A 17364-nucleotide genomic window follows, 5' to 3' on the forward strand; every position below is an offset into this window, starting at 1 on the left:
GGGAAAGGAAGGAAGGGGAAAGGAAGGAAGGGGAAAGGAAGGAAGGGGAAAGGAAGGAAGGAAGGAAGGGGAAAGGAAGGAAGGGGAAAGGAAGGAAGGAAGGAAGGGGAAAGGAAGGAAGGGGAAAGGAAGGAAGGGGAAAGGAAGGAAGGGGAAAGGAAGGAAGGGGAAAGGAAGGAAGGGGAAAGGAAGGAAGGGGAAAAAAGGGGGAAAAGGCAGCAAGCAGTTGAATAATGTTTTTTTTTTTCTCTGATATGGAGTATCAGTTGTTTCACTGTTATGCATTGAATTCAGCAGATGTATACGCACCATTACTACAAGTCCATTATAAGTCCATCTCTATGGTAGCAAAATACCAACTTAAAGAAGTTCTCTGTTCACATATGTTCGAGTTGCTGCCTGATCTCCTTAAGGAACGATGTTAGAGAACAGGCGTTAACAAACCAGACATTGCAGTGACAGGGGCTAGCTAAAGCCAACCGCCATCAGGATTTAATTATTATTGCTATTGGGTTACACACGCAACGCTTCGTTGGGTACTTCATACAAAGCAAATGCCCACAACAGACTTTTTAAAATCCATATGTGACACGTTAAAAGTGTTCAAAATGCATAAAGGTCATAAACCAAAAAAATATAAAAAGCTGTAAAAAAAATTCACACGTCTCGTACTACTAAGACTTGAAAAAAATCAGCAAAGCATGATTTTAAATACCTGCTCTTTACAGTAAGAAATTTTAAATAACCAACACCTGAGGATGACGACAGTACATACAACACATGCTTCATTTTTCTTATTATTTATTCAATTATTTGCTGGTATGGAAATATACGTAACTCGTCGTGGATTCACACACTTAGTGCAAATTACCTCATCTTTTATAATTTCAAGCATTTAGACTGAAAGACTGTGTTAAGCTGTTCTTACAAGGATTTGTGGTCACATCCACCCTATTTTGAAACCAGCACAGTCTAAACAACAGAGTATGTATTTAAGGCACTAGATTTCAGTTTAAGAAATAAATCCCCTATTTTCAAATATGTATTGCAAGAACTTTGCACTGCAATTTTTTGGGGGATCAAAATGTCAGTAGCCCATTAAAGCAATGGTTTTGTGTGTACATATTTAGAAAATTACAGGAGACACCACTTATAGTCAAAATTACTCACGTATTTTATTATTTTCTTTTAAATTCTAAACAGAATGATGATAATGAAAACCGAGTGGAAACCGCTTTCAGGTACCGACCTTCTGGTGCAATGTATGCTGGTTGGAAAATCATCTTAACCAAAAAATATAATGGAATTTTATAACATACTATTAAATGACCAAAAGGAGCCTAAGAATCAAAAGTGATTTTTTTTTTTTTTAAATTAGTAAGAGTGCAGCAATCCTGCATAAAAAAAAAGAAAAAAAGAAAAGTGACATTTCTTGCTTTAGTAAGCTTCCAAGTTGACTTAGATTGGTGTGGTCTGAATTACATGAGGTGGTTTTTTATGTCTAATTTTTGCTACGCTGACATTTTTTCCTGTGACCTCAGCATTTCTCCAGGGACAAAACTATGGACATATAACCAAAATTCTTTATATTTAAATACAGTAGCTTAATGCATTTAATATGCACAAAACGGTTTTCATGTACACCTTTAATGTGTGTGTCCTCCCCCAGATGGGCACAACACATCTCTGAAGAGTTGAGCACATCGTTCTTTATACCCTAAAAATCCTCTGGGCAAACTGTCTTTTAGCAAAGGAAAAGAAAACCAATGAAATTAGGAAAGCTACTCTGCGCTGGTTAAAAAAAAAAAAAAAAAAAATCAAGTACCCGTGGATTCTCTTCTGGTTTCGTATTTCATTTAAAACATTTTAAATAACACTATAAGTTATAAAATATTTGACCTCCCATTATGGAATATCCCAAATGGTGCCAAAGTAACATTCGTAACTTCCACTCGGTCTTTCCCAGAAGACTACTGAGCTGTCACCATTGCTGTTTACAGGCTGTGCTAAAGCTCGTCGTGCTTAAGCCCTGTAACCAAAGGAAAAAAAAGTAATTATAAAACCCAGTTATACGCAGACCTAATAACTAGTTTTGTAAAATGTGGAGAAAGCCCTTTACTTTGTTTCCTGTTAGTCAGTCAGTTCAACAACATGAACTTCATTTTTAGAGCCTCGCTAAAAGTTGACCCATAAGCTTTCACAAACTATAAAAACTACTAAGAATTCTTTATAACAAAAAGTGAATCTGTTCCTTGACACATGACTTTTAAATACTTATCTGCTAAGTGTTTTCTTCAACCTTGAGACCTGAGATCACTATTTTTTTTGTGTTTCACATTACTCCAAGAAGTCAAGTCGTATTGGAAATCCTATAGGAGTGAGGGTTTTTTTCTCATGCTATCTAACTAACTCAGTTTAAAACAATTTTAGTAAAAAACGAAACCACCATGAAAATCTATTTGTAAACTAAACGACCATTTAGTCTGGTGCGAAAAGGCCCCACGTTGATAAGCCCAAAGTGCGAGATGCAGAGAAAAATTAATAGAGACTCAGTTACCTACTGTTTAATAGACATCAGCTTTAGATTCTCTAAGTGAGGTCTAAGCTAATGTGCTTTATTTAATATTTGCAGCTCAAATGACTTGGAACAGTTGGTTGTGTTTGAGGTCCACCACTACATTTTCTCTTAGATTCTGGCATGAAACTAAAGATTTTATCCTCTTAGTGTAACTCCTGTGTAAAGAAGCATCCCACGACTCTCAAACCCCACACAATTGCTCTGAGAGCTGGAAAAATTACACTAATACTGCCTCCAATCTGAATTTCAACTATATAAATGGTTATTTTTTTAAAAGCTAACGGATAGAATATGCATGAAAATTACCTTTTTGAAAGAACGATGTTAGATTTTTCTTCTCTTTTTCAATTTGCTGGATTAACTTTCGTATCTCAGAGTCATAGTCAACCCATTCGGGAACTATCCGGGCCGCAGCCTTTAATTTTGGTTCTTTGGTTTGGGGATTGTTGCACTGAAAGTTTAAAAGATACTAGATGTAAACAAAGCAAGTGTGAAAACATCACCTTTCGAAGGAACTTACCTAAAATAGTTTTGTCAGCATTTACAATTTCACCGAAGGACGGTGTGCAAGGTCAGTTACCTTGATATTAATAATTAAAAAAAATAATAATAGTCACACAAACCAAATTGTAAATAAATCCTGTTTAAATAACTCAAAACATTTTATTGTAAATACTCGTATTTTTCCATGTGCTGCTGACTATACGGAGAGCAAAAGCACGGCTGGCGCAAGACTACTAAGATTTAGACAAAGTGACACAGGGAGATACAAGATATACATGAGTATATTGAAACTGAATCTGGTATGTTTTGTATTAAGTTTGTGATGCTTCCTCTAGTGGCGTCTAGAAAATGTATCGATTACTGCCATAAAATAACATAAATGGAAATGATAATAAAAAGTGATACATGATAATGGGGACTGAAAGACAGTCTAGTAACTTAATTTCAGTCTTTCTTCAATAGAGCACCCATCTTTAATGCACCAAAAAAAAGCTTATTTTAACATCTGTAAAGGCACAAAGAAAACAAAACTATTTATATACTGAATATTCCCAGCAGATTCCACCTGTCTGTCTGTCTTCAGAATTACGTCTCTGAAGTATCACTTACAGAGCATGTGCATTGTCAGAAAAACAAGAATGGGGAAAAAATGGGATGGGAGCAATAATGACAGAGAAGAACGTTTTCTCTCTCTGTTTCAATGCCCAGAGACACTTTCTTCTTTCTAAATATGGACAGTCTCCTCAGAATTACACTTTTCAAGCTCTGCTTTATCTCCCGTTTATAGCGATGAAATGGACAGAGCAAACCATGATAATATTAACTCCTCTCCACAGAGGGCTCTGGGGGAACCTTCTTTGTAGGGAGTGCAAGAGCAGCACACAATAAATACTCAGACAGTTAACAGTACTTCATCATCAGAGTTCCACTAACCTGGCTGAATAGGGAAAAAAAGATAAGGAAAATACAGATGCTGCTTTAAAAAGCCCCAATCCTGTCCAGTTACAGCTAGCGACATTTAATTTTGGGGTACAGTTTTCAGCTTTAATATAAGCAAACTGGGTAGAGAGCGAGCGGGAGAGGTCTCAGAGGAAAGGCAAAAAGTTGCTGTACTGCGAGGGGAGGGAAGTGGTGTTCCTGTGCCGGCAGCGAGGCCGCCTCCGTGACATCACGTACGCATATCTCAAAAGCCACAGAAATGACAGCAGAGTTTTTAATCTATAACACTAATTAAACTCAAAATCAACTCACCAGATCTATTGTTTTAGCCTTTTTCTTGGATTCATCGTCACACCAGGTTTCACACCAAAGCCACTCCTGAGGAAGAGACTTAATGGCTACTTGATGAATCATATTATTGGGAAGATCCTGTACAAATGTTGTAAAATCATAAATTAGCATTGAATTTAATGTAACTGGTTATCAAGCAACTACTTAAGAGTAGAATAGCTTTGCCTAGTACCTTTTCTGCAAATTGTTCTTACATTTCCTTCTTACGTTTCCTTCTAAGTGCTCACCTAGTTCTTTTTCAGGTAGCTTGAAAACTCAGTCACGCTCACTTTGATGGCCAATTCCACCTCATTTCTCAAGCAATTTTTTTCTTATACTTACATCTGTCCTTCCTTAGCTTGACCTAAGCAATACTACTGTCTGAACTACTTGTGGTTCAGATACTGCATGTCAGACCATAAATACCACTACGCAGAATTAGACTGTGTGAAATTATTAAAGCAAAACTTAACCATCTTTCCATTCCTCAAATTCACAAAAACGCTCAAAAACATATAATCCGGGATTATGCCATGACTCTAAATTTAGACGACTTCTAGGAAAATGAATTCCAGAAACAGGAGCATGAAAAGAAAAAGACATTAAACTGCTATTCTGGCTATCTTCTTTACTTCTTTTTTTTTTTTTTTTTTTTTTTTTAACCTTTAGTATATAGTCAAGTACTCTCATCATGAAAACTCTGAATTAGTATCTTGCTGAATGCAGGGAACAGCATTTACAGATGAGAAAACCCTCAGGCCATCATACGCTGCTGCAGGTACTCTGGCCACAGTTAAAAATAGCAGGTGTAATTGGTAGATCCATTCGTAAGCTCCTTCACACGTGCAACTCCTACATTATACTTAAAAAAAAAAAAAATAAAATCAATGTCAGTACTGAAATAAGTATTAGTTAGTTCTTATTTTGCCAATTCACATTGCTAAATGTGACAGAATAGCACATATAGCTGCATTATGAAAGGCATATAATTTAATTCAAATATAGATATTAGTGTGGGAAAATTACATCAAATCTAAGTAGACCGAGAGTCTATTTAAATCAAAACATTGATTTAAATGCTTTGTGTTTTAAAAACTTCAATTCTATTAATTTTTGAAAGGTAAAATAAATGATTTATCACCATCTCAATTTCAAGAGAAAAGAGACTGGTTTTCTGTTGCGTGTCTCTGAGGGTTACAGTAGTAACTCAGGAATTGTGATTTCATTTAGAAAGTCAAAGTTGTGAATTTACAACTTGTTATATGGAGTAAAAAGTAGAAAGACAGCTGCTAGTTCCAGGATTTATAGTAAATAGAAGAAAATAAAAAAAATAATCTAAACAAAAAGTTGCTTATCCTTTCTTCTAAGTGTTTTATCCTCAAACCCACTAAAATACATCTAGAAGATCAAAGGAAATATTCATGAATCAGAAAAATAAATTAACGAGGGTAAGAACAGATTGTTTTTACTGCCAGGGCCAAAATTCTTGTTCATCCAAAATATGTAAACTGCTGAAATGAAAGTCTTCTAGACTTTCACAAACAACATGTAAAAGTTGTTCTTCAATTTGATTTACAGTACAACTGTTTTCACATTCAGTCAGATAAGCTACACAGTTTTAAAGGGGAACTCCTCTACAGCAATATCTTTATTAGAAAATAAAACCTCAATTTAAAAATATAAAAACATTGACTCTTAATAAAAGAATGTCTTACATTCCTTTCTGCTGATTTTTATTCTTTAAGTAAAGAACAAGACGGTTAATCATTTTTAGTGAATGGCTATTAGTATAAATACTTGTCAAGTATTTGTTTTGTCACCTATACATAGACGTTTCCATGCTTCTCCTTTAAAAAGTACAATTAAATGCACTGTACTGGAAGTCTAGTTTTTATCATGTGTGATTTTTCTCCCTAGGAGTTCTTTACTTACTCTTCTTGGCATTTAAAATTACTTTTTTTTTTTTCCACTCTCTCTACCTCTATTTTGTGGTTTATGTTAACCTTAACTACTACCCGTGAAGGCATCAGTGCGGCAGATGAGCAAAGAGCTGAGATTGCTGCATCTTTGAGAAGGGCAGTGAGCACTCCAATCAGACATTTAAAATAAAAAGAAAAAAATTATCATAATGCATACTTATCAGTAGACAAAAACTCTGCGGGACCCTTGTAAAATATATTGGACTGTGGTTTGTATTTCTAGGAATGTTGCTGTGTTTGGTGTAAGTAGTAACAATGAAGACAGAAGATGATTCCTATCAATACAGTCAGAAAGCAGATTACTACAAAAATATTACTTTGAAATATTTCCCTTTCCTAAGTAATTCCAATTCCATTCTGCCAAGATGTAACTACCTTAAAATCTGCTCTCAGCACCGATGTGCTGAGGGAAGGGCAGCTGACACTTAATGGCTTTTGATTGGATCCAACAGACTTGTAAGAGATATATGCTGTCATGAATTAATGCTGTAATCGAAAACATAAACACCTTAAAATGGAAAGAAATATGTTATAAATATTTTGAGAACATTAGATTAAACTAAGTACCATTTCTGAAAAAAAAAGCAGCATCATGATGCTGTAACCAGCTTCTGAATCTTAAAGGTCTTTCTGAAAGACACCTTGTCCATCTGGGTAAGACTATGTTTGAAAAACATACAGCTCTATCACATCAGGCCTCTCTAAGTGTGTGACACAGGGCCAACACTTTGTTCTGTTTTCCAGAAGAGAGAGGTAAAATCTGACTCTTGCTGTTACATCAAGTCTTTTCCTCTTAACAGTTACAGCTTCAGGCTGCTCCGACTCCCTGTGTCCAGTCTAGTTCGAGTTTGTAGTGTAGCTGTATTTCCACTTTTCTTCCAGCGTCATAAGAACTGCTATTTTCAATACTTAGTTTTATTTCTGGATAAAATGCAAGTGGCAATAATGTACATAGGTAAGCGAGAGGAACTCACTTGCAGAGAAAGGGGGTGGAGTGCAGACACTGAGAGATGTGGGGTTTGCTACTGTGGGATCCCTTACTGCCACAGGCAGGTAAAAACCTTTTGTGGTTCAGTAATTTCCAAAAGAAAAATTACAAAAGCAGGGACAATCATGCTTATGAAGCCTTATGAAATTCTTCCAAAGAGAGACATAAAGTATTATCTACTCAGGCAGAAAGCAGATGAGATGTATTATCAATCTTCTACTGAGTTAAAGAAACTCTACTACAGAAGAAAATAATAAATTTAAGTATGTTCTGTACATCTGGGAATATACTTACATGCTTGTGACTTGCACCCTGACTTACCCCTCCTAGCTTTAAAAATTGGTGGAGTTATATAAATGAAGATACTGTCACCCCAAGGTGACCGTGTACAGCAACGAGTAAGAATATAATAATATAAGAATATAATTACCATTATCAGAATATAGGATTATCATTAGAAAAACACAAATGCACATAGAAAAACTACAAATAAAGGACAGCGTCCCCTATGCTGTTTTCTCCTCATTTTTTCATATTAAATAATTATTTAAGGTAATCATCATTTAATGTTCAGTTTTATGAACTGTGCTCATCTGCACACCTGAAAATGTGCTAAAACAGCAGGAAGGGGCAAACGGTTTCAGAATTATATAACATACACATCGAGATACAAAATAACTCCACGCATATTGAGAAAGTTAAAGAAAATAAAAACCAAATTGCTTAAAGCCATATATACCTGATCTAGATTTGACAGACTGTTGGGATCTTGACTAAGTGCCTGGTACTGGCCCCGAAGCCTATCTCCTGCTGCAATCTTCCTGAACTTCTTCAGATCCACAACATATAAGGCACTAAAAATATGAACAAAAGAACTCAGTTTTGTGGAGTTTCACCTCCTTTTTGGTAATATTAATGAAAATAACAAGAAACCAAAACCTGTTCCCATCCTAAAGGAATATATTTTTTTTTAATTAAGTGCCTGAAGCTACAACACAAGAAGTGAAATCAGTATGTCATCAGAATTCACGCCTTATTCACCTCTTACTGAGAACGACTATAGGGCAATTGCTTTTGAATGCCTCAGCGATCAACACCAAGACCCAGAATTTAATCAAATCCACAAACTGCACAAAAATATGTAAGGGGTTATCCCACCTAATATGGTATTTCCTTTTCCCAAGATGCGATGCCCAGTATCCCGATTTCCAGAAACGGTACCCATCCATTTCTTTACGGCTGTCACAGAAAGGTGTGTATCCATAGGGAGCTCCATTTAGATCCAGATCTCTGAGTTCTTTTAGGTCACTTCTCACAATCTAAATAAAAAAGTCTTTATTTTTATGATTTAATACTCTCTTTGAGGTGTGCATATGAGGACATTTATTGCAGCAAGCTTCCCAAATTTTAATTAAAAAAAAAACTCAAACAAACTGCGACACTGCAATGGTGCAGTATGAAGTATTCCACTGGAATGATATTTACCAAATTATTGTTCAAGGAAAAAAAAGTATAAATTAAATAAAACAAGCAAAGTATTTTTATTTCATAGACCAGTGTTTCTGGCTGACCAATACTAAATGCCTTCGTGCAGGAGTATAGAGCTTTCAAAATCTACTGAGCATCTCCCTTCTAAAAAAGTCCTTCCTTTTTGTTACCTAACTTGGGCACTTCAAAATTATTGCATCATTTAAAAAATCTTCGTATCTAGGAGTAAAGTACTTTTAAAAATGGGTTATGAGGACATTTTACAGATGTCCTTTATTTACTAATCAATCATTCTTCCATCAAATCCCACTACTCTAATTTATCAGCAGTAAAAAAAAAAAAGTTTTAGCTGTTTCTCTGTATAGAGAAATCCTTACAGTAAGCAGTTAGGACAGACAACCAGTATTACTACTGTATCCAGATGAAATTATAAAAGTTGCAGTCTGCATTGCTACACTTAAATTTAATTTATTCTGAAGCTTTGGAAAAGGCCCCAGATACGTAATATTTGTTCTGAAGTTTTTAATAACCACAGGATGGACTCTTCAGTGTCTCATCTGTTTGAGACAGCATGTGACCTTTCAGTATACCATATAATATTCATTTCCGAGTGAGAGACTGCATACAAATTTAAGGAAAACAGTGAGAGGATTAATATTGAAAAAATTCAGCCATCTAGAAGTTGTTCAAATGCTCTAAACGAATCGTCTCAGACTCCGTCCATAGTGGAGAAGTCCTCTCACAATCAGCCCAGAGACTGAATCACTCAAATATACCTTAGGTGAAATGCGCCTTTAAGGTCACACAGACCCCTCCAGGTGCCTTTCTCGCTCCACAGACAATTTCGGGCAAACTCAGCGCAGTGAGGCTCTTAATTTCTACATGACTAAAAGTAAAATTATTGCATTTCGCTTTCTGCACCACCACTGGTTCTACTTGTACAACTGCAATAGTCTTACGGGACCAACATCTGAATAAAATGGCCACAGAGAATGAAACCGGATCAATTTAAACCAAAATGAATTCCTCATACATTTATACAGCATTATTTTTGCCTTACCTGGTCAGCATCGACAAATATTATTTTATCCACAGCCAAAGGGAAAAGAACATCCAAAAAAAGAATTTTGTAGCCCCAGATAATTCTTTGTTTTTCTGTCTGTTGATAAAGCCAACGGGGCCACTTATACTGTACTAACTCATACTTGAAGCCATACTTTTTAGCCATGTGAGGAATAACATCCTAGAAGAAGAACCAAAAAACTATTAGTTGCACAGGTACGGGACACAAAAGGACTCAAAAGGAAAAAGAGGGAATGTTGCAACACAGTTGCAGCTGTGTTGGCCTTACTGACTACATAATTTATTACTTGAAAACGTTTCTTTAGTTCCAGCAGTATCCTCAGCTATTACACAAATATAAAAAGCATTGATTTCAAGCTCTGGGAGACTATCAGAAGAGATTAAATTATTATAATATATCACTGGGCTTTGGGTTCCAGAAAAGAACTACCGTCCTCATGAGATTTTTAAAACTATTGGTATTTAATGCATTCAGACATTATTTCCAACTATGAAAATTTAATTTTAACTATATAATTACTCAACTGTAATTTAAAAAAAACAAACCTATTTAAAATTTTAAAGAAAAAATAATTATAGGAAGACATTTCTCCTACCTTAAATGTTGGGGAGAGATAGTTTTTCAGAAACCAAAATTTAACTGGTGTTTTTGTATGACGTAGGACAGAAAGCATCATAATTCTGTGGAAATATAAGTCTATAATAAACAAACAAATACACACACGTCATTAAATTTCAACTGCACCTAACAGACGCTAAAACTTTCTAAGTCTAATTTTCTTTAACCCAGTTTAAGCAGAAATTTCTATCTATTTCAATTAAAAGCTTTGAAGAGCATTTGTTCAAGACCACTTTGAGATGGACTTATTCAATCCACATTGGCTCAGCAACATGAGAATGAACAATTTCAAAAGTGGATCTGTTAACAAGTTTTATTCTAAGAGAGGTGCCTGACAAAATCAGAATAACAATTACTACCTTATATTAACTTGGGTACTGAGATAACTTATTTCAGAAAACATTGGTTGAGTTTAATAAGGTTGCCAAAAAGAAAAATAATGGGAAAGAAAAAGCATTGTTCAAGTTAAGGTCCTCTTCAGAAAACCCTTGATAACTGCAAGAATCACTATTTTGGTTTAATTTGTTTTTCCACTATTGTGGCATTTGTTTGGTGTAACCAGACAGATAAGCAACACCTTACAGCCTTACGTGAGGACAAGTCTGCCTGAAAAAAATCAAGAAATAATAAGCTTTAAAGTAAGGTAAAGAAGTATGTAGGATGTTTTAAAATTTTTTTTTTCTCCTTTAAAATAAATGAGTCTTTCCTTTTATGAAGGCTGTCGTAGGTTGAAAGAAAGAAATGCAGATGTTCAAACTGCATCAGACTGCTAAGAAATAAAAATCAATACATACAAAAATACTACTTTCCAAATAAATATGCATGAAAAAGAACCATGAAATTCCATTTTAGGGTAGGAAAATCACAACATCTGACACCCGTAGACAAAAACTCAAATCAGAAAAGTAACAGAGACGGTCGTGAACAGATTAGGCAATGCTGTAAGAATTCCTTAGAAGCAATCACTGCTTACTGAATGAACGCCGAGATAAGTAAGGCCGTATGAGCATGTGTTATCCATAGTTTGGACTAAACATAAATAGATGTAACTCTAACGAAGTCACTTCAGTTATATCTTTATAAAGAGAGGCTGAACTGCATCTGTTACGTTCACACCTTACACATGCACTCATGAAAGACATGGATAACATGGATAATATTCTTTCTTCAAAGAATAATGGTATTTTTGAACATCTGTACGTTGAATCAGTTTCTTCTCAAAGATTAATTTAGTCCTCACTATATACAACTTTTCCGTGCTTTGATAATTTATACTTTACACCTCGTTAAAAAAGTCAGTTTCTTTAAGCTGCTTAGTTTTAGGATGAGCGTTTACGGTATCGCTGTGAAATTCTTGTTTCCCTTTTACCTTTCCTTACCTTAAAAAACGTTCATATAAATGGCCTGAAGCAACTGAAAAAATGTTAAGAACATCACTTTTCTTTTCCTTCTCTTCTGCTGGAATTTCTTCCGAAAATCTAAGAAAAAGATCCCCCCAAATTATTATATAAAGTAAGCATTCAGCAGAAAGAAAATACTACTACATTACCATTAAGCTTGTAAAAAAATCAAAAGTAAGAAAATACACAAAAGAAACACTCATCCTACAGTAACTGAACAGACTTACATTCCACTCCCACTGCAGGTGCCTATGATATCAAAATCTTTTGGGAGCAACACCTCATACCCAGTCAACTCGGGACAAACGATGGCACAACTGCAGCCTCCAATATTTGCAATCAAACAGAACCTAAATTTGGCAAGAACTCCACATTTTATCACAGAAAAAAACCCCCAAAAAACCCCACCCAGCCAGAAACAACACACAGCCAGAATAAGTTGAGAACTGGTCATTTTTAAAATCAGCAACAGTTATTTTTCAAGCTTCATCCACACACGTTCTACACCAGAAGAACCAATGCACATTCTTGAGGCGAGGGATGTCTGCAGAGCCCCACAGGTGGTTGAGCTGAATATATACTCTAAAATACAGACCGAACATAACAGAAAGCTGGCCACACCAGGCCAAACCACATATTTAGCCCAGTACCTTACCAACAGCAAGTGACAAGGCTGAGGAGTAGCAGCCTTTCCCAGAATACTCTCATAACAGCCAGTGGTCTCTGGTGATGGGCATTCCTGATTTTTTCATAATATTTGCTGAATTCTTCCTTAAATTAATCCAATTACTCTCCCTATAGGCCACCCTGTATCTTTGAGGTCCATCATCCAGAGGTTTTCTAGCTTCTGCTGCACAGCATTTTTTGCTTGCTTTGAACACCAGGTCTTCTTTTTCAATCAAGTCTACCAGCATTGTTTTTTAATCACGTATGCCTTCCAGCACACGGAGGTGGGAGATGGTGGCTGCAGTCTCCCTCAGAGCACCGCTTCACAGATCTCAGAAGCGCGAAGGCTGCCTTAGCCAAAATTGGTTACAGCGTGGCTTTATATTGTTAGAGATTCACCTCAACAGTCTTTTTTTGAGGTGAGTCATTCCTCACGCACTTAGATTGTGTGAGTCACTTCTTTTTATTTTTCTTCTGCTTAGATCCCTTTTAAAAATATACTTTAAAAAGTACAAAAATAAGTATCCCTCGTAATCTTTAAGAGCAAATCAGACAAGTCTCAGATCTCCAACATATTTAAAGGAATTCACATCACTCCACTAACACAAAGCTGAGATCTCAGAAGGCTGCAATGTGTGTACATGGTGCGAATAATCTTTTGAGAAACCCATGTTCTTTTCACCGAGCATTGGTTAAGAGGAGACAGCACAGTCTTACCCGATCAGGACACAAAAGAAAGGGACATCAGTGGAGCGGCACTGACTGTGTGGTGCGGCATCTCCAAAGGAGACAACCCCACAACTAGCACTGAGTTCTCACAGGCTAAATAGACTGCAGTTCACAGTCTCAAGCTGTCCGTCATCTTTCTTTCTGACTTTTTGTCCCATTTCTCATACGTAGTGATAGCAGGACTGAAAGAACGTCAATCTCTTTAAAATGCAACCATCACCACATGTGACTAACAAAGACAGTGATGAAACATCCTTTTCTGCCCTTACGTCATTCTCAAAGGTGATACAACAATTTCATAAGAATTTGTATCTCATTAATAAGAACTACATTCAAATTTTAAAAAGGGCAGCTTGAACCACATACAATCCACACTCAACATAACTGTGAGCAACATTATGACCAACTGAAAACAAAATTTTACAATGGTGTATGGCAAATTAGAAATACTACAATGTTAGTAGTTCCAAGTATAAAGCTTGAGACATTTATTACAATTATTTATAGAACAAAAACTTTAAGGCAAAAGGTATTTTATTGACAAATACAAAACCACATAATTTCATAAACTAGGTCTAGCTGCAGACACGCAGCATCATAGCCTGCCTTTTGATGTTCATTTTGATACATCTGAGGACCACGTTACTGGCTGAGATTTGCACATTGAGATTGATTCCCTGACACAACAAATTAAAAATAATGCCAATGGAGAAAATGAACAGGAATTAGAAATGCAAAGGAGGGACTGAAAAATAAATAATGAGTTGAACAAAACATTACAACAGAAGGGGGGAAAAGACAAGCTGCAGACTCAGTTTGGGTTGGAAAGGACATTTAAAAAGGTCATTTAGTCCAACCTCCCCTGCAGTGAGCAGGGACATCTTTAGCTGATGATGTTGCTCAGAGCCCCCTCCAACCTGACCTTGAATGCTTCCAGGGATGGGGCATCTACCACCTCCCTGGGCAATGTGTTCCGGTGTTTCATCACCCTCAGTGTAAAAAATTTCTTCCTTGCATCTAGTCTAAATCTTCCTTCTTTTAGTTTAAAGCCATTACCCCTTGTCCTATTGCAACAGACCCTGCTAAAAAGTTTGTCTCCATCTTGTAAGCCCCCTTTAAGTACCAAAAGACCACATTAAGGTCTCCCCGGAGCCTTCTCTTCTCCAGGCTAAACAACCCCAACTCTCTCAAGCCTTTCTTAATAGGAGAGGTGCTCCACCTGCTCTGATAATTTTTGTGGTCCTCCTCTTTCTATGTCTTTCCTGTGCTGTGGGCCCCAGAGCTGGATGCAGTACTCCAGGCGGGGTCTCCCCAGAGCAGAGCAGAGGGGTAGAATCACCTCTCTCGCCCTGCTGGCCACGCTGCTTTTGATGCAGACCAGGATACGGTTGGCTTTCTGGGCTGCAAGCGCACATTGCTGGCTCCTGTCCAGCTTTTCATCCACCAGTACCTCCAAGTCCTTCTCAGCAGGGCTACTCTCAATCCCTTCATCCCCAGCCTGTATTGATACCGGGGGTTGTCCCAACCCAGGTGCAGGACCCTGCACTTTGCTCTGTGGAACTTCATGAGGTTCCCATGGGCCTGCTTCTCGAGCCTGTCCATCCTGTTCTGGATGACATCCTGTCTCTCAGGCAAGTCAACCGCACCACTCAGCTTGGTGTCCACAAACTTGCTGAAGGTGCACTTGACCCCGCTGTCTATGTCATTGATGAAGATATTAAACAGTACTGGTCCCAGTATGGTTACCCCAAGGGGACACCACTTGTCACCAATCTCCATGTGGACATTGAGCTGTTGACCACTACCCTCTGGATGTGACCATCCAGCCAATTCCTCATCCACTGAACAGTCCGCTCATCAAATCCATCTCTCTCCAACTTAGAGAGAAGAATATTATTGGGGACCAAAACATAATATTTATATTATAAATCCCTTGGGAAGCCTTTTTATATATTTGTATCGCTATTAAGTAAGAAACATTTACTTGCTATAAGTAATAATAAACATGTCCTGGCAGAGTTAAAATATAAGCAAATTATGCATTACCTTGCAATTGATTCCCGATTTCCTTTTTTTCCTGTTGTTCCATCAGTAAGGAGATCTTCATTGATTTTATCAGGCTTTTTCTGTACCTAGTCATTAAAATAAATGTATTTGTGTAATTTGGCAAGTTAGTTGATATTAATTACTACTTCAGTTGTGATATCTAATTGCAGCGTACTTACTGGCTAGAGCTGGACCAGCATCTTACCAATTTCTATTTCAGTAAAATACTTACTGAACTTCATTAAAATGAACAGTAAAAATTTCACTTTGTGCTTTTAAACTACACACAGAACTGTGGGATAATTGCTGGAGGTGACTTAGGAACTAAAGTTATATTCACATTTTAAGAAAAGGTACAGCATTGAAGAAATTTCCAGGGTGGAATGCAGCTGATACGCAATGAATGTATTCCACTGTAGTTCCCTAGGCCACATAACCTGCAGTCTTAGAGTCAGCAGATTCTAAGGTGGAAAAAAGCCAGCAGAGAGAGTGGGGCAGTGTGAAGATACTATAGCCAAACTCTGTGCATCAGAGCAGGGAATGGGAACTTACAGTACTATGAACACTCATAAGCTGCATAGTTATTACCCTGAGCCAATAGTTTCTTATTTTTTGTAAAAATCATGTCTTTGGATTGAACTTTGCTAATCATAATGTCATTATAACACCAAAACACACCTCCATCCTAAAAACTACCCCCCTCCAAGGTGCAACCACCCCTCACTGAGTCTGTGCTCTGAGTTTCTGCTTTTCTGAGTTTACACCAAGCACAACAAAGGTATGTATGACTAGAGTCACTCAAGCTCCACCTGAAAGGTAAAAAATAGTATAAAAATGGCTTAAGAATGGAGGGATGTCAGGAAGATATCACGAACCATCGCTGACTTCTGGGACCAGTCAATGGGCTGAGCCTCTCTTCCCCCCCCATAGGGACACCTATTGGGTGAGATTCGAACACTCGGCTATACTGAGTGCTTCCCTGGGAAACTCAGAAATCGCTATAGAGAGTTGTTTTATGCTACTATATTACTCAAGTTGGTTCATGCTGCTGTATTACTTGCATGTGCTTTGCAGACAGGGTATTGTCACCAGCAATCCAAAAGAATCTGCAATTCTCTTGCCTCAATAAACTGCACTATTCGTTAATCTAGCTGTGAGAGTTCTCATTGAACGTGACCAAGCTCCTTAAATCTGTCCGTGCTAGTTCATTGAACGTGACTAAACCAGAAGTGCATTGCGCTATTGTGCATCTGTAATTGTGGTAGTTCAATACATTGAACGTGACCGGACCTATAGTGCCAAATTGGGCATCACTCAGAATTTAAGCCCAGCTGCCCCCAGCCCCTCTGATATCTGAGGACAAGCTGGAATGCAAAGGGGTTTATTTTCTGCCAAATTCCTTTAACCTTTAATGCAACAAGAACTTGCTGTAGTAAGAACAACAATAACCAATTAGGAAAAATTAAATGGCGATTAATAAATCAAACAGCGTGTTCAAGCCCTCTGTACTTCCTTATGCAAACAATAACTAAAAGTGTGGGGAATGGTATCTCATTTTCTGCCCTCATGAGTTTGTGATCTGGACACTGGCTGCGAGAAGAAGGGTAGCAGGGTGTCACACCACGTTCATGGAACTTACCTGCAGGGAAACGGCAATTCTCATAAGTCCTTCACAAGGATAAGGCGACAAATCTGTCACTGGAACATAAGCTCTCCCAGCCAACTTAAGCAATTTCTGTTTTCTTACCCAGATGCTTAATAAAGGTTCCAAATTAATTTTGTTTGCTGACCTTAGCTTCCTTGATTAAAAGAAACCTAATTGTTCTTGAAACCCGAATAGCTTTTAAAATACTAGAAGTTTGAACATATTCAATTCTAACTACATTAATTTCCCATGTTTATGCCGTCAAGCTAATGCTTACAGATTTCTTTTCACCTTAATGCTTCTGAAGCCACATCCTACGTATTGCATAGGATGCAACCGTAGTGATTCTACAGTTCAACTGAATAATAGA

General features: G+C 37.1%; 1 protein-coding gene across 3 annotated transcripts in view; it reads right to left on the bottom strand.

Annotated features, from left to right (window-relative positions):
- Positions 1-230: 230 nt before the first annotated feature.
- Positions 231-17364, bottom strand: part of UGGT2 (UDP-glucose glycoprotein glucosyltransferase 2) — a 90517-nt gene continuing 73383 nt past the window's right edge. For 2 of the 3 annotated variants that reach the window (XM_063336471.1, XM_063336481.1), the window contains 9 exons: positions 15350-15435; positions 11888-11986; positions 10486-10570; positions 9867-10049; positions 8477-8637; positions 8058-8172; positions 4334-4450; positions 2885-3029; positions 231-2029 (listed from right to left, as the gene is read on the bottom strand). In XM_063336471.1, the coding sequence (XP_063192541.1) occupies positions 2007-2029; positions 2885-3029; positions 4334-4450; positions 8058-8172; positions 8477-8637; positions 9867-10049; positions 10486-10570; positions 11888-11986; positions 15350-15435 (1014 nt within the window). In that variant the 3' untranslated portion in view covers positions 231-2006. Of the gene's footprint in view, positions 2030-2884; positions 3030-4333; positions 4451-8057; positions 8173-8476; positions 8638-9866; positions 10050-10485; positions 10587-11887; positions 11987-15349; positions 15436-17364 lie in introns of those variants that run through there. The other variant, XM_063336491.1, reaches the window with a different exon arrangement.

Source organism: Chroicocephalus ridibundus, chromosome 1 (genome assembly GCF_963924245.1).
Source record: "Chroicocephalus ridibundus chromosome 1, bChrRid1.1, whole genome shotgun sequence".
In the NCBI taxonomy this organism is placed as follows: domain Eukaryota; kingdom Metazoa; phylum Chordata; class Aves; order Charadriiformes; family Laridae; genus Chroicocephalus; species Chroicocephalus ridibundus.